Source organism: Heloderma suspectum, chromosome 2 (genome assembly GCF_057233095.1).
Source record: "Heloderma suspectum isolate Gila_16-S chromosome 2, 16-S_ref, whole genome shotgun sequence".
Taxonomy (NCBI): domain Eukaryota; kingdom Metazoa; phylum Chordata; class Lepidosauria; order Squamata; family Helodermatidae; genus Heloderma; species Heloderma suspectum.
In genome coordinates, this window is record NC_139459.1 from 72,854,604 (window position 1) to 72,878,671 (window position 24,068).

Here is a 24,068-nt window from a genome sequence, read left to right on the forward strand (position 1 = left end):
TATATGGGATTCCAGGGTTTTTCAAGATGCATAACATAGCTGTCCTGGTTCTGTACCGTTTAATCAGATATGTTACCATATCAGTAACTTGCACTGCTACCACATCACAGGGTAAGTTTGCTCTGGTTTCGAAAACCATGACTATTTTTTCATGATATGATACTTAAAAGCCTGATTCTATGCATGTTTAGATGGCTAGATAGCATCACTGATGCAATGAATATGGACCTGAGCACGCTGCGGGAGAGAGCACAGGACAGGAAGGCCTGGCATGCTATGGTCCATGGGGTCATGAAGAGTCGGACACGACTGAACAACAACAATGCATGTTTACTCATGTGTAAATCATTCTGAGGGCCAAACTAGACATGATGCTGATGAGGGGGAGTTGACCCTTTCCACCCCTGCTTCAGTGCCCCTGAGACAACTATTAGGCCTGGAAGACAAGCTCCCATAAGTGCCCATGAAAGCGTGCATTCTGAGGCTAATAGTTACCTGGGGTTGGGGGGATTTCTGTCAAGACTACAGTTGTGTGAAATGGATTAATCCCTTTTCCATGCACCATAGTCACAACAAAAGTCCGGGGGGGGGGGGGGGGCTCAGCAGCTATTAACAATTTAGAGCACACTCCTATGCATGTTTAGACAGAAAAAAGACAGCCATGCAGGGTGGGGAATGCTGGGAGTTGTAGGACCTTTCCCTCTTTGCGCCCTTAAAAAAGCAACTTCTGTATATCTGCTGATACTTTTAGTGTCATGTTTAGCTTGAACCAAGGTCTTTAGAACCTACTTTCAAGTTCACATAGGATTGTAATTTACAGCCTTCATTACCTTAACAATTTGCTATATCTGACTATGAGCTTGAGAGAATAAACCTACTTAAGAAGAAGAAATGTGTTAAGATTCAAGAAGAACAATATAGTGGAGTATGACTATAGTATGGTGACTATTTTGTTCAGAATTATAAAAAAATTAAATATATTTTAAAGCGTCCTGTTATATTTTTAAATTGTAAGCTTCCTTGTAGAAAATAATGGGGACACATAAACCCAACTAAAAAAGGAATAATTTCAAAAATTGTATTTTGAAATTCTTTTAAAAAACATTGGCATGGATAACAATATACAAGCATATGAAACACAATTAAAACACTCCATGACCAACCTGCTGAGATACTGCGATGGTGGGGCATTGAGCATCTGAGGAGCGGGTTACAGGTAATGGAGGTACAAGGTCTGTTTTTGAGCTGAAAAAGAAAGAACTGCAGACTGTATGGTGCTTATTGTGTAAAAAGGGGTAGGGGGATTGAAAGGTTACTTCCACGTGAACAGGTCTTCCTACTGATGCGTTTCTTTGCAATAAGCCTGAGTTACAGGCTTTCCAGTTGACCAATGCCTCTACTGCAGGGATAAGTGGAAGATAGATCTCCAGATGTTTTGGACTTCAACTCCAAGAAGCCCCTGCCAGCATGGCCAGTAGTCAACAATGCTGGGATTTGCTCCAAACATCTAGAGATCTACTTTCTGCCCACCCTTGCTCTGCAGCACACCTGAAGTCCAAAGAAGAATTACAGTTTTTATTATAAATGAATCCCAGCCTATTCTGGGAATTTAATTTTGAAATCAGGAAAGGAATTGAGAATAAAACTGCCAATATCATACTGCCCTTATACAAATGGTGCGACCACACTTCGAATACTGTGAACAGTTCTGGTCACCACATCTACGAAAAGATATTGTAGAGCTGGAAAAAGTGCAGAAAAAGGCAACTAAAATTATCAATGGGCTGGAGCAACTCCTCTATGAGGGAAGGTCACAGCAGCTGGGACTGTTTAGCTTGGAAAAAAGGAAGGTAAGGGGAGACATGACAGAGGTCTACAAAATTATGCATGGTGTGGAAAATGGATAGGGAGACATTTTTCTCCCTTTCTCAAAATACTAGAACCCCAGGTCATACCATGAAGCTGGTGGGAGATTCAGGACAGATCAAAGGAAGGACTTCTTCACACAGCACATAGTTAACCTACAAAATTTGCTACCACAAGACATTGTGATGGCCACCAATTTGGATGGCTTTAAAGGGGGAATAGAAAAATTATTGGAGGAGAAGGCTATCAATGGCTACTAGTCCTGATGGCTATATACCATCTCCAGTATTGGAGGCAATATGCCTATATATACTAGTTGCTGGGGAACCTGGGTGGGAGGACAGTCATGTCCTACTTGTGGGTTTCCCATGGGCAGCTGGTTGGCCACTGTATGAACAGAATGCTGGACTAGATGGACCCTTGGTCTGGTCCAGCATAGCTCTTTTTATGTTCTTAAATGTTCCTACATGTTTCTGATAGATGCTGCTGCAAGCTTTAATTGCTGATTTACTGCCCTGTGTTGCAAGCCAGGGTTGCTTCCCATGTTATGTTCCAAATCAGGCAGTGACCTCTTTTCCTCCAGGCAACTTCACAAATTCCTGACGAGGAAGAAAAGGACAATTGTTCTGATATACGGCACTGCCCTTTCCTCTGACAGGATAACGTGTTTAGTGCAGAGGTTTTGTGCTTGTGAAAATACAGGGAGGTCCAACATCCTGTCAGTAATGGTGTCGATTCTCCTTTAGTCATTGCTAAGTAGAATGAAGAGTTAAGTAACAAGCCAAGGTGCAAATCACTGACCTTTCCCACTCAACTTTTTCCAGAGGAGTCAGCCAGGGAACACAAAGCATCTTAACAAGATGCTGCCGAATCAGCTTGTTAAATGATACTTGCCCACGATCTGATTGGGGGTAGGGATGGCATTGACTTGTAAAGAAACCATTGATTACTTCAATACTTAACATACTTCACTTCTGACAGAACGGATCTCTCCCCATCAGAGCACTGGGACCTTCGGTACTGACGATAGCTTCGAGGGGAATGGGAGTGTCTAATGCGAACGGGGTCACCTTGAGTCCTAAAGGGGAAATAAAATTTCCAGGAGCAGATTACTATCTCTGGGACTACTTGCAAAAAGAATACAAAAGTTGATAACCTTCGAAAATCCTTTTCCTTTTTAAGGATTACACTGATGATCAAGTTTATAAAGTTAGCATAAAGTAACATTAAAATGTCCCCTTAAAACAGGCAAAAGATTATCAAGTCCAAATTCCTGTACCAAAATTAATAGAGATGCCCCGCTTAATTAAAAAAAACACTTTGACATGGGATGCAATTCTATGGTCCTTGAGGGGATAACACAGAAGCCATAGGATTTTTTAGATCTCCACCTTCAGAGAGGGAGACCCAACCTCAGAAACTTCCATCATGAGGCTGTGGAAAGGTCTGTAGCTGGTGCTCATCTAACACTGGAATTCTGCCACTGGAGAGTCGAAAAAGGGTGTTCCAGGGGGTGTGTTGGGAGAGACTGTCAATCCACAGAATCCAAAGCCCTCCCATGCCCCCCAAATGGAGAAGAAATATGCCCAACCCTGGAGCTGGCGTAGTTCTAATTCCCACCCCCACCCCCCCGGAATCAATGGTTATGAAAAGTTTAAAAATGAAAGAAAACTGATGAAAACAGCCACCTAACATGGCAAAAAGCTGCATACACACCTTCTACCCACTGGTGCGAGTCAACAGGGCATTGGAAAAGGCAGTTCCTTTGTCTCAGTTCCTCACTACTTAGAGCAGAGGGAGGGAAGTGAAAATTGAATGTAAGGCAGGAATTTTGATGGCAAAAATGCCACAGTGGCATCGTTCATATTTGTGATAATATACTGTATATTATCACAAATAATATACAGTATATTATTATCGTTGAAATATACTGGCTTTTTATTTCACTGCCAGTCCAGGGAGAGACTGCCTTTCAGTTTAGTTATGTGAAACAGAGGAGAGGGAGACTGACCCTGAAAAAATAAGGAAAGCATTTCATAGCTTGCATGCATTAAAGGTAAGCCTCTGAAGATGGATTTAACTCAGAGCTAGTAGAGCAAGGTGGCTACGCGATGCCTGGAAGGGAGCAGGGAGAGAGAAGTCCAACCTCAGACAGAGAGATCTGACATCACAAGTCACCTCGCTGCTGTGACAGAAACTTCTGTGGCCCTTCCCTCTTCAAGATCAGTAGAGGCAAAAAGGAGGAGAGGATTCATAGCCTTCCCATTCTCCTAACATCCCACGGGAATTGGGGGAAATGCATGCTAACCCTAGAGATGGCATACCTGTTTCCCGTCCCATTGCAACTAATGGGAGGGAAATTGTAAAAGAAAAACAAAAAGGGACAAAAAAAGAAAAACAGACAAGTCATGAGCAAAGTCATGGTGTTAAGAATTAATGTTTGACGTGGTGAACATAACTGTGTGCATGGGAGTTTATTTTTCACATCCAGCCTTCAGAAGTTTCCATTCTTTTTCCTCCTACTCAGTGATATGGCAGAATCACATTGTGATGCAAAATGCGACTCTACTCCTGTCAGAAGCACTTGTGCGCATCACTACATGGAAGTCTCGAATGACCAATTATCGGGATGAAACAGAAGCTTGATCTGAGGGGAGCAATGGTGCTTTGGCAACTAATGGCCATGTGCTGAGGAAGCAGGTTCAAATGTGTCAACGCGTCTTTTTAGACTATCAAAGTAAGTGCATTTTAAAGCGTTTATGAGAAAAGGTGGCTTGACTGTTTCCCCAACGTCTTCTCGATATTCAGCATGATACTATTTGCTATTTAGCACATTGGCAGGAGCATAGGAGCTGCTACTAAGAGCCAAAATGGACATGATGGTGCCCCAAGAATGGCCCCAATCACATGGAAGGTGGTGGGCAATGGTGTGAAGAACATAACAGGGGCCTGCATAAGGAGTGTGGAACCCCCTTCCCCTGACTGTGGTTTACCTTGCTACAGGGCCAAAATAGACGTTGACTGGGTTCACACAGCATGCTAACCCACACTCAGAGGTTGAGTGTGGGTTGTTGCTGAACATCAGGTTGTTGTTGAACTGTGGGTTATTGTGTTGTCTGAATGCAGCGTGCTTTCCACAGGGTGGCTTGTTAACCATGCAGTGTGGCTTGATAACTACCCTGAACAACCCAACAACAAACCATGGGTTCTCAAAGTGGCTTGTTCAAGAAAAATAAGACACACTGCATGGTTAACAAGCCACCTTGTGGAAAACACACTGCATTCAGATAACACAACAACCCACACTCAACCACTGAGTTTGGGTTAGCGTGTGAACAAAGACATTAATTTTGTGTCTAGCAGATATGGGTGGTTTTTTTTTTCATTTTTACTCTAGAGTAGGTTCAGGGCCCCCTTTCCGGATTGGAACCCACACATGTTGAGTAGGGGAGGCTTTTAAGATCTGGATTGGGGCTCTGTGCCTGCTCTAGAGTAAAAATGAACAAAGAACATAGCTGCTAGACAGATATTTAAAGTAATGTCTGTTTTGGCCCACAGTTTGCTCCATAAAGAGATTTTTTCAAAGAAAGGCTCCCTTCTAATGCTGGAGCCTGGCTGGGGGAGTGGGGGAGGAATCATCTTAGGAGACAAACTGCAAGGAGCTACGCTGTGGGGAGGAATCATCTTGGGAGACAAACTGCAACGAGCTACGCTGTGGGGAGGAATCATCTTGGGAGACAAACTGCAAGGAGCTATGCTGTGGGGAGGAATCATCTTGGGAGACAAACTGCAAGGAGCTACGCTGTGGGTGGAGGAGGGTTTTACAGTATAATCTATTGGGAACATGTCCCAGACAGGTCTGACAGAAACAAAATGGATCCGAGCCATCCACATTCATTTCTGGGAGATGTAAGGGATGTTCAGTGTACATTGTGCCTCTTATTATTTAAGTTAAGCTAAAGCCCTCTCCACTTGTGATGCTGAGCTGTTTCTCACTGTCTATTTCCCCTTTGTTGTGGGTATTTGGGGGCTGGGGCAGCTGCTTCCTGTTAAGGTCTGGAAGGATTTACAAGGTATTTCATCTGGCTGAGCCCAATCAGGCCTGTTCTCCTTTAAGCAGCCTCCTTCCTGTCTAACCTGAATTGGTGTCCTGTGCTTATGTGCTTTGCACCTGTTGGGAGAGCTGACTGGGAAGTGCCCTGCTCCTCCCTTGGTCAGAGGGAATAAAGGGGACATTACAGTTTTTGTAAATGGGATGTTGGGATTGTAGGCTGTCTCGCTGAAAAGACTTCAGACACCATAGGCTAGTAAGTTTTGTATTTTGTTTTTGTGCCTGCTTTGTTTCCCTTCTTGTCTTTTATCTGCTGTTTGTAATAAACTTTGTTCCTTCATTTAGAATGAGGGAAGTGATTTCAGACTAAACTCAAGGGAGGGAGTTGTATTTTCTTCTCTCTCCATGTGGCCTAGCTTATCTGGGTTTTGTGCTACCAAAGGAGATAAGGAGGGAAAAACTCGGTTGGTCATTCACCTCCTCTAAGGGGCATAATAACCCCCCCCAAATCATCACACCAGTCTTGCATGATCTTCTCCTCCACACATCTCCATACAGATTTAACTGTCTAGGAATAGAAACATTCCTATTCTCTAGTTAATAAACTTACTCTATTTTAGTATATGGAATCTCTCTTAATTGTTCTTCAGAGAGACCAGATGGATCCACAAGTTCCTTTCTGGAAAAGGATGAGAGAAAATAGAAGTTAAACAACCATGTACATAAAGATATCTACATTATTCAGTAGTACCTTCTCACCCCTGCAGAAATACTTACTGAATGTGTTTCCATAATTCTTCCTTTGCTTGCGCATCTGGACTTCTCCTATATGAATGTAAACAAAAAGATACCGTGTCATCATATGTATAATCCTGAGCAAATACAAAATCCTGACATTGTGCCAACCAATAAGAGTAATTTAACTAGCTCAAATTGGAGCAGAGGACCAGCTTTAAACTTTCATGACATGGAAATGTCATTTTTTGACTAAGTAGTACTAAGTTAAATCAGAATTGGTCTCCCTCCAGCCTTCAGTAAAACCACCTATGACCCAGTCAGGTTTGAGGGGGCCCTGGGAAAGATGTCCTCTGCCCCCCCCCACACACACACACCCCACCCCACACACACACACCCTGTGGATGCTTTGCTGCCTTGCCATCTTTCTCGCTCCTCCTCCCCTCAATTTGTCAGGGAGCGTAAATGGAAGGGAACAAACAGGTTCCTTTTCCTTTTTTTGAAAACATTTGACAGAGATTGTTGGAGCAAAGCTCCTGTGCCCAACAACCTTTGTAACCTATTTTTTCGGGGGGGGGGGGACACTTAGGAAAAGGGACTCCTTTGTTTCTTTCCTCCCCAGTCTCTTTCCTCCCCATCTATTCTCTTTCCCCTGCCCCCTTACCAGCCGTGGGAACAGGTGGTGGCTCTGGGCCACCAAACAACTCCCAGACAGGCAGCTATGATGGTGGGTCAACCCATAGTGTGCAATGAAGGAAAGCCCTGCCAAGGCTACAGCTGTGTGCCATTTAAAATTATTTTCCTGAGAGGGTGGCAATGAACAGACCCAATCATATGCTGCTTGTGGGGTGGGGGGCAGGCATGGCCAATAAAGGCACTGGAACAGTGGGGTGGGCAGGCCTTTCACTGCTCCAGTGCCATCACTGGCTGCGCACCCCAAAGACAATGAGCTGATAGGCTCAGCCCACTGCCACTCTCACACTTGGGAGAATACTTTGATTTAAAATGATGTGCGGCTGCAGCCTCAGCTGCCTAGCTCAGCACTTTCCTTTACTGCCACCATGGCTTGCCCCACCACCATTGCCACCTGTATGTGGGGGTCAATTGGGGGTCCCTGTACCTACACCTTGTGACCTGGCCCTAGCAACACCACTGAAAAGCACGGGTATAAAGGCACAAGGCATATTTGGCTAAGCTTCTGATAAAAAGCCACCTCAGCTTTCTCTTTCCTTCCACCGATCAACTAGTTTGTTTGTTTGTTTATTTATTTATTAGATTTATTAGCCGCCCATCTGGCTAGCTACCCAGTCACTCTAGGCAGCGTACAACACTAATAACACGAAATACAACAAATTTACATAATCAACTGAACAAAACAACATAACAAAACAAGACTGATCTAAAAACCCCTAACCCACCCCAAATGCCCGCCTGAACATTCAGGTTTTTAAAGCCTGATGGAAGCTCATCAAAGTGGGGGCATGGCGGAGGTCACTAGGGAGGGAATTCCACAGAGTGGGAGCCACCACAGAAAAGGCCCTCTCCCTAGTCCTCACCAGCCTAGCTGTCCTGGCTAATGGGACAGACAGAAGGCCTACCGAGGCTGATCTAGTTAGAAAACCAATGTTGTTGCTGGGGTTAATGGTACAATCATAGTTCACCTTCAGTCACCTAATGCATCATCTAATGAATCAAATTAAAAGGAAAAAAAAGAATGCAACACACCCATCTCCATATGGAGTATTAATACCACCTACACAAGAATATCACCTTCTTGTGTAGGACTCATGAGACTCATGGCCCATTTTCTGCCTTATTTTCCCCAGTAGCTGTCAAGACCATGGATTATTTCAATGCTGGTTTGTGTTTTTGTATCTTTCACCTTTCTCCTTCCTCCACCCCCCCCCCCCAATTTCCTTGCTCATTCTTTTTTCCCCTCCTGAGTGCTTTTGCCTGCCTAAGGCAGAGGCCTGGTACATTAGTTAACATGGGGGTAGGGGCTGGATTTAATAATACCTTTCAGCCCTTAACACTGAGCTGCTTTCTTTGTTCATTAAATCCCATTCACACAAAGCGGCAGCTGTGAACTCTGCACTTATCTCAAGGGACTGTCATCCTCTTCTGAATCGATAATAATCAGGCACCAGGGAATGCAAAAGTAATCCATGGTTCTCCAGGAAGCTTGGACTGAATTGCTTTGATAATGCTGATGTCTCAGCTACCATGGCAAGGGCAGGCCCTGAGATCAGTGCTTAGCTCAGTGTCCTCAGTGTGCTCATATGCCATGGAATCCACTAAATTAGGCTATAGGAGTACTTTATGAAAAAATGGAACTAGGATTGATAGGATAGGCCCTTTTATTTCCAGCAACCATAGGGATAAGTAGCAACCAAGATACTCTTTGACTTTTCATTACTTTTGGATGTCTTCCCTCATTCATCTACGTTCAATGGCTTGTGATTATGTGTAGTCTTGCAGACTGTGTGTAGGCTATGTAGCCCATGCCTCTTCTATCATTAGCAATAAATGCTGTTTAATTCTGCTAGGTTTATAGCAAAACCATATCGAGAAACCTGAGTTTAGCTACACTGATGGATAAAAAGTAGACAGTACAGAGCAAAACATGTGTGGGGGTGCTATGATCCCCACCCATCCTGTCAAGCCACCCATACATGAGGGAGAGGAACAAACTGGTCATTTGAGTGGGGAAATGTTTAATCTCCTGTTTATGCTTTGGAAGAATTGGGCTTTACTACAGATTAACATCTGACAGCAAAGACAAAATTAGAAAAAAATATATTCTTTAAGAACAAACAGATTAGAGAGAATGGTTCACTTGGTTATTATCTTCTGAATAATATGAAAGACTGCCCTTCCTTAAGTCTGCAGTGAAAAACAGAATGTAGCTGCCATACAGTTCCTAATGGTCTGATCCTATAAGCTGTTCCATCAACAGGAGTGAGTGATCAGTGCTTGAGCTGGCACCAAGTTTCTGACTTGGACCAGGATCTAATCCCAGCCTCATTGCTGGCAGAGCAGAACCCAATGAATGACACAGGATCACAGTTTTTCCCTTTGTTCTGTACGGAACAGCTGAACTCCACTATATGCTCTCTTGGGGAGCAGCAGTGTTGTGCACAAATCTACCACCCCCACCCCAATAATCCAAAATTGCTTGAACTGGCACAAAACGTGGCCTCATAATAGAAATTGAGTTTTTAGGGCTGGATGATTTGACTCCACTTGCTATGCCTTTTAAAATGCAATTTTGCAAACCTCAGTACAGCTCCTGCTGCGGCTAAAGCTTCCCACCAGAACCAGGATATCTGCTAGTGAATTCCCCTCATAATCTAAAGCAGGGCTGCATAACTTGTGATCCACAATTCAAAAGCCCCCGCAAGGGGCTACATAAACATCTTTTTGCTACCTGTCTGGGACTGCAAAAACTGAGGGCTAAACAACTGGCAGGCCAAAATACACACTTGGTGGCCCACACAGTGTAGTGTTTAGAGTGCTGGACCGAGACTCAGAAGATCTGGGTTCTAGTCCCCACTTGGCCATGAAGCTCATTGGGTGACTTAGGGCCAGTCACTGACTCTCAGCCTAACCTTTCTCACAGGGTTGTTGTGAGGATAAAATGGAGAGGAGGAGGACTATGTAAGCTGCCTTGGGTTCCTTGCAAGAGGAAAAAAGGTGGGTTATAAATGTAATAAAAAATACATACATATTCAGTATGGAGAGTCACAAGGTGTGCAGGACTGCTATACTAAAGAAAATTTCCAATACACAGGGATTTCACCACCTGTTTCTTTTTATTCTCAATTTTTCTTTTTAAAAACAATCTTTAACCACCCCATATATTAATTCATGGGTATATTACCTTTATGCTTGCATCTGCATCCTTGTTAATAATTCAGCATGAATCCATGATTTGCAGCTAGGCAACATTTTGAACTTTTAACCAACTATGGAATTTTTATGGCTATTCTTAATTCTGAAAAGCCCCTTGGCTACACAGATGTTTGACTTGAACTCTTAGAAATGAACCCTACAGCACTAGAGCTTTTTATGTTCACTGTTTCCATTTTAAAAAGCAAACTTCTATTCAGTTTTCTCTTCCAATCTCCAACCAAAATACAGCAAGCACCCAAAGAGATCAGTGATAGCTCTTATTAAACCACCTACATTTTGATGACAGGGTAATTTCAAGCACTAACAAAATTACTTTGATTCTTTTTAAATGAATCTAAACACAGCTTTTACTGAGAAAACTGTCTGATAAAGACAGTGGCTCTCTTTTTCAAATATGTTTGTGTAGCAGGGAAACAGAAAATACAAAATGCATTTTTGTGTTGGTCACCCTGATTCACCAACGCAGAAATAGGCTTCTGCATATAGACCTGATGTAGCAGATAGGCAGCTGAAAAGAGAAGAAGCCAGGATCCAGCAAAGCTCCCAAGAAGAGCACAGTCAATGACTTCAGTGAGAAGTAGCGCATAGTCAAGCTGTGGAAATTCACTACCACAAGATGTAGTGATGGCTGCCAACTTGGACAGCTTTAAAGGGAGATTAGATAAATCCATGGAGGTTATGGCTATCAATGGCTGTTTAGTCATGAAGGCTATAACCTCCAACTCTGCCTCTGATCATCAGTTGCTGGGAAACATGAGTGGGAGGGTGCCATCCTGTTTGCAGGCTTCCCATAGGCATCTGTTTGGCCACTGTGGGAACAGAACGCTGGACTAAATAGGCTTTTGGTCTGGATCCAGCATGGCTCTTCTTATGATTTTAAATTATTTTAATTTGCAATGGAGGGGAGGGTGCAAGAGTAAAGGGGGCTCCTGTCCAGGCACACTTTCCTGTACATCATGCAGTACAGGAGGCTGTGAGAAGCTATTGCTCTCCCGTCCTGACTACTCTGTGCAAATATGGCATGGAGTGTGCTCCTTACTGCTGAACATGTCGTTCTCAGGATCAAGGCCAATGCATATCAATCTACATGAAGTCACTGTTTCACAATCACTTTCCTGTAGGATAATTCCATTGACTTCAGTGGCAGTAATTTAGTGTAAGGATATTTACAACTGGGGCCATATCATTTTAAAGAGTTATACTGGAGAGCATCTGATGCAGTAGGCAGTGTCCACGAAAGCTTATGCCAGAATAAATTGCTTAGTCTTTAAAGTGCCACAAGACTCTTTGTTGTATTTGCTGCAATAGATTAACACAGCTACCCCTCCAGATATTATATTGCAGACGTAGCTCAGTAGCAGTGCACTTTGCATGCAGAAGGTCCCAGGTTCTATTCCTGGTATTTCCAGTAAAAAGATTCAAGTAGCAAGTGATGGAAAAACCCTGCTCTGCCCGGGACCTTAGAGAGCTGCTATAAGGCAGCTTCCTATGTTCCTTCCTAGATATTATTTTAATTCACTGTAACAACTGGAAACTTTTTTTTCTACTGCATTACATTAAAATTTAAGGAAAAGAAAAGCCAGGAACAACGGTCCATTGTCTGGCTATCAAAACCTAATTTATAGTGTTCAAGTTGTCCACAAGAGGGAGCCTCTGCTATCTCATTTAAGTAACAAGTTAATTGAGCAAAATTAAGTGGATACAAAACCTTTCTCAAATTTCCTCAGACGAAGAGCAACTTTGCTCTAAACCTGTCAGATTTAGTACCTTCAATTAAAGATTTTCATTCTAACTAATAGAAGCTTTCTAGTCTTCTGATACAACTGAGATACATCACCCTCTCTGGCTTATGCTCTTTCTTTACCTTTACGAAATACAAGTGAGATGAGAGTTGCGCATTCCGAATTTGCATGTGTATGTGAGTGCATGTGTGTGTGTGGTTAGGGATGTATGTATTTTGTTAGATCGTCTGATCATTGATGGAATCAGAGTTTTTTTTAAAAGAACAAGAATTTTATTCCACTCACACTACTGAAAAATTGGTCTTCGTGTCCGTGGACTCCATGCATCTCAGAAAAAGCTGGTCCACTGAGGAATCCATAGGTTGGATTCATAGAAATCTGAACTCATTTGAATCTGTTGCAGATTTTTCTGATGTTCCTATGTGCTCGCGCATGCATATCCCTATTGAGTTCAGTGGGTATATCTGAACATATACTGCATCCTTCTAACACAATGTTTCTGATCTGCATACCCTCCAACCCCTGGAACTATATCATTAGTCCCAATACCATCCAGTAACAAATGTATATAAAGCCATATGTTGTAGAGCTAATCTTTAAGCAACTGCAGATAGCCATGGAACAAATAACAAATCTCTTTTGGAAATGCATCAAGGAGTTAAACAGTGTGGTCTGTCTGAACCAGACTAATAACTCCTTAGGTTAGCATTCCCAAACCTGCCATCTTTGAGACGTGCTGGACTACAACTTGCATCATCCACAGCCAGCAGCCCAATGGGAGTGCTGGCTGGGGATGATGAGACCTATCATAGAATGATCTCGGTACAAATCCAAGGCATCACAGTAATTCAAGTCTATGCCCCAACCACTGAGGCCGAAGAAGCTGAGGTTGATCAGTTCTATGAAGACCTACAACACCTTCTAGAACTAACACCAAAAAAAGATGTCCTCTTCATCATAGGGGATTGGAATGCTAAAATAGGAAGTCAAGAAATCACCAGGATAACAGGCAAGCATGGCCTTGGTGTACAAAATGAAGCAGGACAAAGGCTAATAGAGTTTTGCCAAGAGAACACGCTGATCATAGCAAACATTCTTTTTCAACAGCACAAGAGGTGACTCTACACATGGACATCACCAGATGGTCAATATCGAAATCAGATTGATTATGTACTTTGCAGCCAAAGATGGAGAAGCTCTATACAGTCAGTAAAAACAAGTCCTGGAGCTGACTGTGGCTTGGATCATGAGCTGCTTCTTGCAAGATTTCGGCTTAAATTGAAGAACGTAGGGAAAACCACTAAACCATTCAGGTATGACCTAAATCATATCCCTTATGAATATACAGTGGAGGTGAGGAACAGATTTAAGGGATTAGACCTTAGATCATGGCATCTGGCCCCATCACTTCCTGGCATATAGAAGGGGAAGAAATGGAAGCAGTGACAGATTTTACTTTCTTGGGCTCCAAGATCACCGCAGACGGTGACTGTAGCCATGAAATTAAAAGACGCTTGCTCCTTGGGAGGAAAGCTATGGCAAACCTAGACAGCACAGTAAGAAGCAGAGACACCTTGCCGACAAAGGTTCGTATAATCAAAGCTATGGTTTTCCCAGTAGCAACGTATGGCTGTGAGAGCTGGACTATAAGGAAGGCTGAGTGCCGAAGAATTGATGCTTTCAAACTGTGGTGCTGGAGAAGACTCTTACGAGTCCCCTGGACTGCAAGGAGGTCAAATCAGTCAATCCTAAAGGAAATCAACCCTGACTGCTCATTGGAAGGACAGATACTGAAGCTGAAGCTCAAATATTTTGGCCACCTAATGCAAAGAGAAAACTCACTGGAAAAGACCCTGATGCTGGGAAAAATTGAAGGCAAAAGGAGAAGGGGATGGCAGAGAATGAGATGGCTAGATAGCATCACCGAAGCAATGAATATGAACTTGAGCACACTCCGGGAGAGAGCGGAGGGCAGGAAGGCCTGGCGTGCTATGGTCCATGGGGTCACGAAGAGTCGGACACGACTTAATGACTGAACAACAATTACAAAAGTTAGAATTAAAATTTCATGAAGGCAAGCCCATTTGCTATTCAAATCAACCCAAATAAATTATACTCCATCCCTTGATTACCCCAAAACAGATACTCTTGAAATCAATTTATGGCACAATCCTATGGCCTCTAGTCAATGGCTATACGGCCATAGGATTGGTCGGTTCCCAGATAATCTCTTCCCTGCCCCCACCGCCTCATAGGTGGCATGGATCGTCCCTGGGCTCTGAGCTCATGACAGCAATGCAAAGTGGGTCAAAAGGGGGAGGTTCCAGGGGTGAGGAGTGCATAACTGCAAGTACGACGCTTCCTATGTGTTGTCCAGCCCCCCCCCCCCCCAATGCTCTGACATCCTGCAGCTAGACAGCCGAAATCGGCTGTCTAGCCACGAATGCAGGGCAGCTGGAGCACAGAGGAGACGATCCCCTCTGTGCTCCTCCCACCGTACATTGGATAGGTGGTCGCCTCCAAGTTCGGAGGTGGCCACCTCTCCACATAGGATTGCTCCCCTAGTTCCTTCAACCCTGCCCATGCATCCCCGCCTCCCCATCCAGCCCTGTGCTGGTGATGGCCCTGTCTATATGACTTTGGTATGGAGCACAGTAACTGAGAAACAGCAGCAGAAGCCTGGTTGCTTGCTCAGGATAGCAAAAGGTGAAATGTTGGCTGACTCAAAGCAGCATGTGTTTTGTAACTCATTTTATTTGAGCTGAAACATTTCCTGCAATAGCTCAACACATCTAGTTCCAACTGACTGTTCTAGACAGCTGTTTGGTGGCTTGGGAGAAGTGCAATTATGCTGGGGAACAGAGCAAGTCGGCACCATCTTCCCCATTTAAATTATTCTCCTGCCAGCCTGCCAAACAGAGCAATTGTGGTGGGGAGGACAGTGCTTGGGCAGAGTCATCCTGGCATATGGTCTTCCCCAGCACAATGACACTCCTGCAAGCCCACAAAACAGCTGGATGGTAGGCATGGGGGAGCATGAAATTAGTGGGGAGGAGGGAACCCGGCAGCAGGGACTTGGGCACCTGTGGTGGGCTGCACAGAAGGCCTCTTGACGTGTCTGCTAGAAGTTGTTCTTGTGCAGCTGACAGGATTTAACTTCATTTTCACTACATGATCTATCCCCATCCAGCCTACAACCTCCCTCCTGGATTTTGGAAATGCCATTGGTGGTTTGGTGGGAACTGCTGGAGTGAAAGTTGAAACAAACATATCTATATGCACACAGATTTCTGTGATATATTTCTCTTGATCCAAGCATAGACACAAAATACACAGTTTTCCGAACTGCTTGAGGACTGAAGAATTATAAAGACATTATTGCTAGATGTCATCATTTTAGATTTTTTCTAAAAGTTCAGCAGGACTAACATACGATCGAGATCTGTGCTTGGATCGCCGGTGGTTGGACTCAGATTGGTTTTTCTCCTTTTGTCGCCTCAGCACTGCTTCCCACTGAGGAGCTGAATCAACCATGTCATTCTCCTGCCGTAACCTGTGGAAAGATTAACATACTATGAGAGAACATCTGCGGGATCAACATTTTAGTGAATTTTCATCACTTTCTGAGAAATCACATTACACTTCAACTGTTGTGAAAAAGTTTTTAAGATATACTTACCCTTCGCACACATGCTAATGAAGGGCAGGAGAGAAAGAATATGTTGGGGCATAAACCAAGGTTATGGACTTGTAGGTCCCATAAATTTCCATGGGAGATGTTCAAGCATAGGCTTATAGGAAGCTGCATTATACGAGGTCAGAATATTTGGCCATCGAGCCTGGCTCTGTCCAGTCCAGCCTTCCCAACATGGGGTCCTCCAACTCCCAGAACTCCTGACTATTAGCCATGCTATCTAAGGCTGATGGTACCTGAAGACCAAAACACTTGGAGCTTCCTAGAGAGGCTCATCTGATGCCTACGTTGTACTCTTTTTGATGCTAGGTGAAGATCTTATTTTCCCAGGCATTTTAGGGCACAATCCTATAGCCGCTAGTCAGCAGCTAGACAGCCATAGGATTGGTCAGTTCCTGGACTGCCTCGTAGGCAGCACAGATCGGTTCCGTGCTCACAACAGCAGTGCGGAGTGGGGAAAACACAGCGTTCTTGGGGGCGGGGCGGTTGGAAGTGCCAGTATGATACTTCCTATGTGTTGTCTGGCCACCCCTTTCTGCGCTCCGAGGTCCTATGGCTACACAGCCGAAATCGACTATCTAGCTACGAAAGCAGGGCAGCAGCAGCAGGGAGGAGATCCACTCCTCTTGCCCTGCAATGGATAGGCAGTCACCTCCTGGATCAGAGGCAACCGTCGATCTGCATAGGATTGCTCCCTTAGTCTTTCAGTTTTTGTTTCGAATCTGCTACTGTATTTTAAATCTTTGCATAGCTCCTAGGTTTTATTTTTATTTTATACTGTAGTTTTAAACTTTTAATTGTATTTTATCATGTTGTATTTTATGGTTTTAGTTGTTGTGAACTGCCCAGAGAACTTCAGCTATTGGGCAGTACAGAAATGTAATTTAAATATAATGAGCATCCGTCGTGCATTAAAAATGTGGTTGTTCAGGCAGGCATTTGGGGTGGGTTAGGGTATTTTAGAAAATGTTTTTATTGTAGAATTTTATTGTTTTAAACTGTTTTATTGTATGCTGTACATCGCCCAGAGTGGCTGGGTGACCAGGCAGATGGGCGATTAATAAATTTAATAATAAATAAAATAATTCATTAATTTATTATGTATTTATTTATATTTGTATTAATTAAAATATAATTATCTGGAGGTCACCAGGTTGGCTAAGTCTTGGCTAATGTGAGTGGCAGTTGCTCTCCAGGGTCTCCAGCAGAGGTCTCTCCCACGGCCTGCGACTTGATCCTTTTTAGCTAGAGATGCCAGGGATTGAAGTTGGGACTTTCTGCGTGTAAAGCATGTATTCTCCCACTGAGCTGCGACCTGTCCTCACCATGCACATGCTTAATTCTGCCATTGAAATGAAGGACACAAACACACATAGCAACTTAACAGTAAAAAGGGAAGATGCTTTCACAGAACTACTTTCAACAAAGTAAAGGGTAATACTTTTCTTGAAGTAAAAGGCAACATATGACTACCCTCCACAGTGAAACAAATGTCTCCAATTTATCTTAATGAAGCAATAGCATCAGGCAGGACTGTTTCCCCGAAAACAGAGTTTGAAGGAAGCAAGAACCAAAGGCTCGAAGAGAAGTTTCAAAAGCAGTGTTAAATTTAGGTTCTAAATAAGGGTCATCTATTGAGATCATCATTACTGAGGCAGGTTTTGAATCCACCCTATTTATTGGTAAACAATGCTGTAAAACAGCTTGTTAAACTAGATATACAGTCAGGGCCAGAAATATTGGAACAAGGGTAACTGTTTTGGCAGTTGGCCTCTGTACACTACCACATTGAAGTTGAAAGGAAACACACCCAGATGGGATCGAAGTCAGGACTTCCAGCTGTAATTCAAGGGGTTTGACAAAAGTGGGGCACTAACCATTCAGGAAGTACAGCCAGTGGCATACACACACACCCATTGTTGGTGACTCATAAGTAATGGAACGAATGGCTGACAAGCAGCTGCATGGCCAGGTGTAACCTGTTTCCTGGGTGCCCCATGACCAATCAAGCAGATAAAAGGCCTGGAGGTGGTTCTGAGTGTTACATTTGCATTTGGTAGCTGTTCACTGGAACTCCCAACATGAAGTCCAAAGAGGTGTCCATGCGAGTGAAGGAGGCCATCATTAGGCTGAGGAAACAACATAAACCCATCTGAGAGATAGCAAAAACAGTGGGAGTGGCCAACACAACAGTTTGGAACATCCTGAAAAAGAAGGAATTAACTGGCAAACTCAGCAACAGCAAAAGGCCTGGAAGACCATGGAACACAACTAAGGTGGATGACTGCAGAATTCTGCTCATGGCGAAGAGGACATCTAGCCAGGTCAAGAATGCTCTTGTGGAGGTAGGCATGTCATTGTCAACATCTACAGTCAAGAGATGGCTTCATGAATGTACATACAGAGGCTTCACAACAAGGTGCAAACCACTGGTAATGCTCAAGAACAGGCAGGCCAGATTAGCCTTTGACAGCAAACACCTAAAAAAGCCTGCCCAGTTCTGGAATAAGATTCTTTGGACTGATGAAACCACGATTAACTTGTACCAGAATGATGGGAAGAGAAAAGAATGGAGAAGGAAAGGAACAGCTCATGGTCCAAAGCATACCACATCATCTGTCAAACATGGTGGAGGCAGTGTTATGGCATGGGCATGTATGGCTGCCAATGGAACCGGGTCACTGGTGTCTATTGATGACCTGACTGCTGATAAAAGCAGCAGGATGAATTCTGAAGTGTATAGGGCTATACTTTCTGTTCATATTCAGCCGAATGCTGCCAAACTGATAGGACGCCGCTTCATATTGCAGATGGATAATGACCAAAAACATACAGCAAAAGCTACCCAAGAGTTTCTCCAGGCAAAGAAGTGGGGTGTTCTTCAATGGCCAAGTCAGTCACCTGATCTCACCCCAATAGAGCATGCTTTTCCCTTACTGAAGACAAGACTAAAGGCAGAAAGACCCACAAACAAGCAGCAGCTGAAGGCAGCTGCAGTAAAGGCCTGGAAAAGCATTTCGAGGGAGGAAACTCAGCATTTGGTCAAGTCCATGGGTTCCAGACTTCAGGCAGTCATTGACTGCAAAGGATTTTTATCCAGGTATTAAAGGTGATCCTTCAGTTTGAAATGATGTTGGTTTGTTCCATTACTTATGAGCCACCAACGATGGGTGTGTGTGTATGCCACTGGCTGTCCTTCCTGAATGGTTAGTGCCCCACTTTTGTCACACCCCTTGAATTACAGCTGAAAGTCCTGACTTCGCTCCCATCTGGCTGTGTTTCCTTTCAACTTCAATGTGGTGGTATACAGAGGCCAACTGCCAAAACACTTATCCTTGTTCCAATATTTCTGGCCCTGACTGTATCACCATGAAACTGTAGTAGTGCAGGGGAATACCAATCTAAGTGAGCAGTGAATACATAGTTTTAAAAAAGTGAGGGATAGACTGACACCTGCTCCATTATTATGGAACTGGGATTCCCAAGACCGAGCACTAGAGTTTTATTCGATAAGCACATATCTATTCAATATGCACCAGAGAGATGGCATGCTCTTGACACTCTTTCGTTATTCACCGACTCAGTTTTTTGAATCTGAGATTGGATAGGCTCATTCCTGTTTTGGGTGACATTTTTGAGATATTGAGTATTCATTCACAAAGAGTATACACATTGCCAGTGATAAGAGGATCGTAGGATCACTGAGTCATATAGCTGGAAGGGAGTAAAGATAATCTAATCCATTCCCCAGCTCCAAAGGTAGGTCCATCTATCTAAAGGTCTGACACACATTAGCCTACACAATCCAGAACACAGCGTGCAATGAGCAGAACAGCATGTGCAGTGCAAATAGCGATATTAAACAAAGATGACACGCTGAGGACTAATGCAAAACTTCTCTAACCAATCTGACCTGGGAGAAAATTAGGGCCATCAGTCAGAGCTGAGTCACATCAAGGACATTTATCATTTTATCAAGACAATTATCTCTAGTTGTGGCAGTCTCCTTAATGCCCTAGGGCATGTGGGAGAAAATAAACTAATAGGCAAGAACGATGTTGATCTGAATTATCTGTCACGCATGCACGCACGCAGACATGCATGAGGACACACAACCACATTCATGCTATTCACCTTGTTACACTGGAGTTGAAACATGTTACAATTTTCTATACAACGATAGCCGTTTGTTTTTGCTTTTTTTTTTTTTTTTTTTACAAAGGAGTGCTCTTGCCCTAATATTTCATGTGTAATTGTAGAATATCTGCCTTTAAGATAAGGAGGAATGTGTGCATTTTTGCCCTGAAATAAGCCATTATGTCTTGGCAAGGCAGGAGCAAGCAATCCAACTTTTACAAACATAAGAAATGAAAAAACTGTTTTATGCAAATTAACCAGCTGGGAAAGTATAATCCACATAAGCAGATTTCTGTTTAAATCTGGTACATTGTAAGTTAAACAAGCTATGCATTCTGCTTTGAGTACTTGCAGAATTTCTTAATCACCTATGCCTCTTCTTCCGATGTTCTCTGTTAGAATTTTCTGATTCACTACCACTGCTGGTATTACAACGGGATCGGGACCTAGCAAGGAGAAAAAGAGAACAATATTGACAAAAAATGGATCATATCTAAATTATAAACTTAAAACAGAAAACAATGGGGAAGTTATGCTATAAAACAATAACTATTTTGTCATTATTGTTTCAGTCCCACTATCAGCTGCCCTGTCCTGGTTCTAATACCTTTTACAGATGCACAAACTAGAGAACCTTATAATACTTCCATTATCACTCCCTCTAATAGCAAAACAGGTGGTGCGTACCAACAGAAATGGAGCCAAAATGGGGCCAATGAGAAGCAAGAGAGAGGTATTAGTATGCTCGGGGTTTGTAGAAGTACAAAAAATCTTGGAGGAGGGGGAGAAGGAAAACCAAAAACGGCCCAGTGAGGATTGAGCATGCTCAGTAGCCACAGAGTGCTTTTCTACACAAGGCTGTTAATCCGCTGTATCTACTTCTGGGTTCGCTGCAGAATTTAGATGCAAGCAATACACAAAGAGTGTTTCCTGCTTTTCTGCTACATAACCTCTAGGAGGAGCTGTGGTATAGCAGAATAGCACAAATGTGCAAGTGAAAAAAGTGGTTTCTTTCACTTTCACAATTAAATGCTGCATTTTCCTTACTCTAAAAAAACTCCTTGAAAGCTCATTAGACACAGAAGCAAAACTGGAGAGTCAGGACGTCGTCTAAAGAATCCGTAAATAACTGTGTAGGGGAATGATGAGCACACAAATGCCTCATGTAGAAAAGTCTGGAATGTTGAGTGTCAGTTGGGAAAAAAGGGGCAGGAACTCTGCACAGGAGCATTCCTGCTAGGAGGTGAGGATACCCTGCAATATTGTGTCGTAAGTCCCACTTGTATTATTCACATCCCAGCACTCACCTTCTCCTAAGTGGCTGCCCAGGTTCATTTTCACTCCCACCTGAAGGGTGACGTCGTCGTGAATAAAGAAACTTTGGTGATCTGTTGCGGTCGCTGGGAGAATTGTAAAGCCCACTAGGGTCAAATAAGAGTAAGAGTAAACAACTGATGCAGTGTTTCACAGCAGGCATTGCAAATATCTCATTTATTTTTTATTATTACTTTGTCAGCAGTGAAATTTTCTGTAATGATAGCTATGTCATTTAAAAGGTGATAAGATTTGGTCAAGCTGTGATTGAAGATATTATTGCTTTTGGGGAATAAATATATTACATTGAACTCTTCAAGCAAAGAACAATTACAGAGAAGCCTTTGGAGAATGCTTACAGGACATTAAAGACAGTTCCACTGAATTCAATTACCATAAGAATTCACAAAACAGGATAGAAAAAACACAGTATTTGTTGTATAGGAGTCTTGCAATAAATAATTCCTCATGAATTCTAGACCTAGGTCTTCAACTATGAGTTTTCCTTACAAAACTAATGAAAATAAGATCCTGCCTTCCCCACTGAAGTCAATAATTTTAAAGGATCCTAGTTATGAGCAGAATTAGTGTCTTATTTGCATATGTCCCCTTCTCACCACATATTTTTCATTAGCATATATTAAGAAAGTGCCCCATAATTACTAATGATATTATGGAGCCAGCAAGCATTCACAGGTCATTAACATGAAAAAAGTGGGGACATGAAATAATACATGAAAATGGACCCCTGAGAGTTATTTTTCCAGTGTCAAGTAAAGATTTTTAAAACATGCAGTCTGTTTTGTACCTGTCAAACAATACTGTCAAAAACTGTAATCACTGAGCTTTAAATTTGATACAATTGAACTGGGTTTGTAAAATAATCTATAAATAGTTCTTCATAGTCAGAAAAGCTGATTTTGCATCAGTATGTAATTTTTATAAAATTTATTATATCATAGTCTATATTTGCCATGGAAATATTTGAGACTAACACTGTTGTGGGAAGGAGAGGATGGATGGGCCTGCATTGTTCCCATTACCTACTGTGAAAAACATGCTCACACACACATATTCACATTTGCTCTAACATGATACATACATGCCACTGGGTGACCTCAAGCCAATCACCAGCTCTTAGCCTAACCAACCTCACAGGAGCGGGGAGAGAGAGAGAATGTGCATGCTACTTGAGCTCCTTGGAGAAAAGGTGATAAGGTACCAAAATCCAAGGATAAGCTCCTTGGAGAAAAGGTACCAAATACATTTCATGCATACCCTATGCTGCCACTGAGCCTCCGCTAGTTCTGTTGTGCCAGCAGGACCTGCCGTTAGCACAACAGGAACTAGCAGTTCTTCAAACAACCCCGGAAATGCTTGTTACCAGTTTGGGGCAGGTCAATGAATCTCCTTTCAGTGAGCTCCGCTGATCATCCGTGCTCTGGTTTCTGCTCAGTTCCTGTTCTATGGAGGCAGTTTGGATACTGTGCTCCGCATTCACAAACAGTCTCCCTCCCCACAACACAAAAGGAAGAAGTCTCCTTTCCCAGCCCTTCCATGCAGCTGCCTACAGAACTGGTGGAGGAAATGGGACAGAGGTGGGGGAACATTTTGCCCTCTCAATCTACCCCCCACACACACACACACAGGAGTTCAACATATGGAACCACGCAAGTATTCCACCTACCTATGCTAACCCCCCACTTGTTTCTCCTTTTCTCCCTTCACCTTGCAACCCCCACTACTGTTTGCCCTCAACTCTCCATCTATTGGGCCGGCATCAAAAAAGGTAAGAAAGAAGAGCTGTTGGCAACTGACTTCAGGGTTGGGATTGACTGTGACCCAGTTGGCACATAAAGAGAAGCCACTATGGGTAAATTTCCCTGTGGGGTTTCTCATCATGGTGGTGGCCACCATTTGAATATTTGGGGCATGCCATAATTTCTCATAAGAAAATAAGAACTTAAGATGAGCCATGCTGTATCAGACCAAGGGTACATCTAGTCCAGCATTCCATTCACACAGTGGCCAACCAGCTGTCAACCAGGAACCCACAAGCAGGACACAAACACAACAGCACCGTCCCACCCATATTCCCCAGCAACTGGTGTACATAGGCTCACTGCCTTTGGTACTGGAGGTAGCAGTTCTCATTATGAGTGAACCTGGTGAGGTTGTTGACAATCTTGACAACTTGCTGAGTTGGTTGACAATCCACCTGCAACCCTAAAACAGTCCGTTGGTTCTGAGTGGCTTGTTAAGCACCCCAACAACCCAACCTTGCTGGGTTCGCACGTAATGAGACGCCATGGCAGCAGGGGCTTGGATCATCAAATTGGCACCACAATCCACCATGGCTAATAAGCCATGGTGGGCTGTGGTGATCATGCAAACCAGGTCATTGTGTCTTAAGCCTAATCTAACTTCCCATATATCAGCATTTGGCAAGTGATGCCTAGGGTGTTGGTTTGACCCCCACGAACAAACAAACAAAACACACACACTTTATGCAATAGCAAGGCACCTCTGTCGTTGGTAGAAACTTGTTCTGCCTACCCAATGCTCCAGTTTCTGTCCTATTACCAACGTCCAGATTTAATGAGTTTGGAAGTAGAGT

At 43.3% G+C, this 24,068-nt stretch overlaps 1 protein-coding gene across 5 annotated transcripts in view; it reads right to left on the bottom strand.

Moving 5' to 3' along the window:
* Positions 1-24,068, bottom strand: part of EPB41L4A (erythrocyte membrane protein band 4.1 like 4A) — a 161,572-nt gene that overhangs the window by 3,637 nt on the left and 133,867 nt on the right. For 3 of the 5 annotated variants that reach the window (XM_084833865.1, XM_084833864.1, XM_084833868.1), the window contains 7 exons: positions 21,445-21,558; positions 20,506-20,583; positions 15,740-15,859; positions 6,695-6,742; positions 6,528-6,596; positions 2,834-2,944; positions 1,164-1,245 (listed from right to left, as the gene is read on the bottom strand). In XM_084833865.1, coding sequence (XP_084689991.1) covers positions 1,164-1,245; positions 2,834-2,944; positions 6,528-6,596; positions 6,695-6,742; positions 15,740-15,859; positions 20,506-20,583; positions 21,445-21,558 — 622 coding nt within the window. The remainder of the gene's footprint in view (positions 1-1,163; positions 1,246-2,833; positions 2,945-6,527; positions 6,597-6,694; positions 6,743-15,739; positions 15,860-20,505; positions 20,584-21,444; positions 21,559-24,068) is intronic. The other 2 variants (XM_084833867.1, XM_084833866.1) reach the window with 1 other exon arrangement.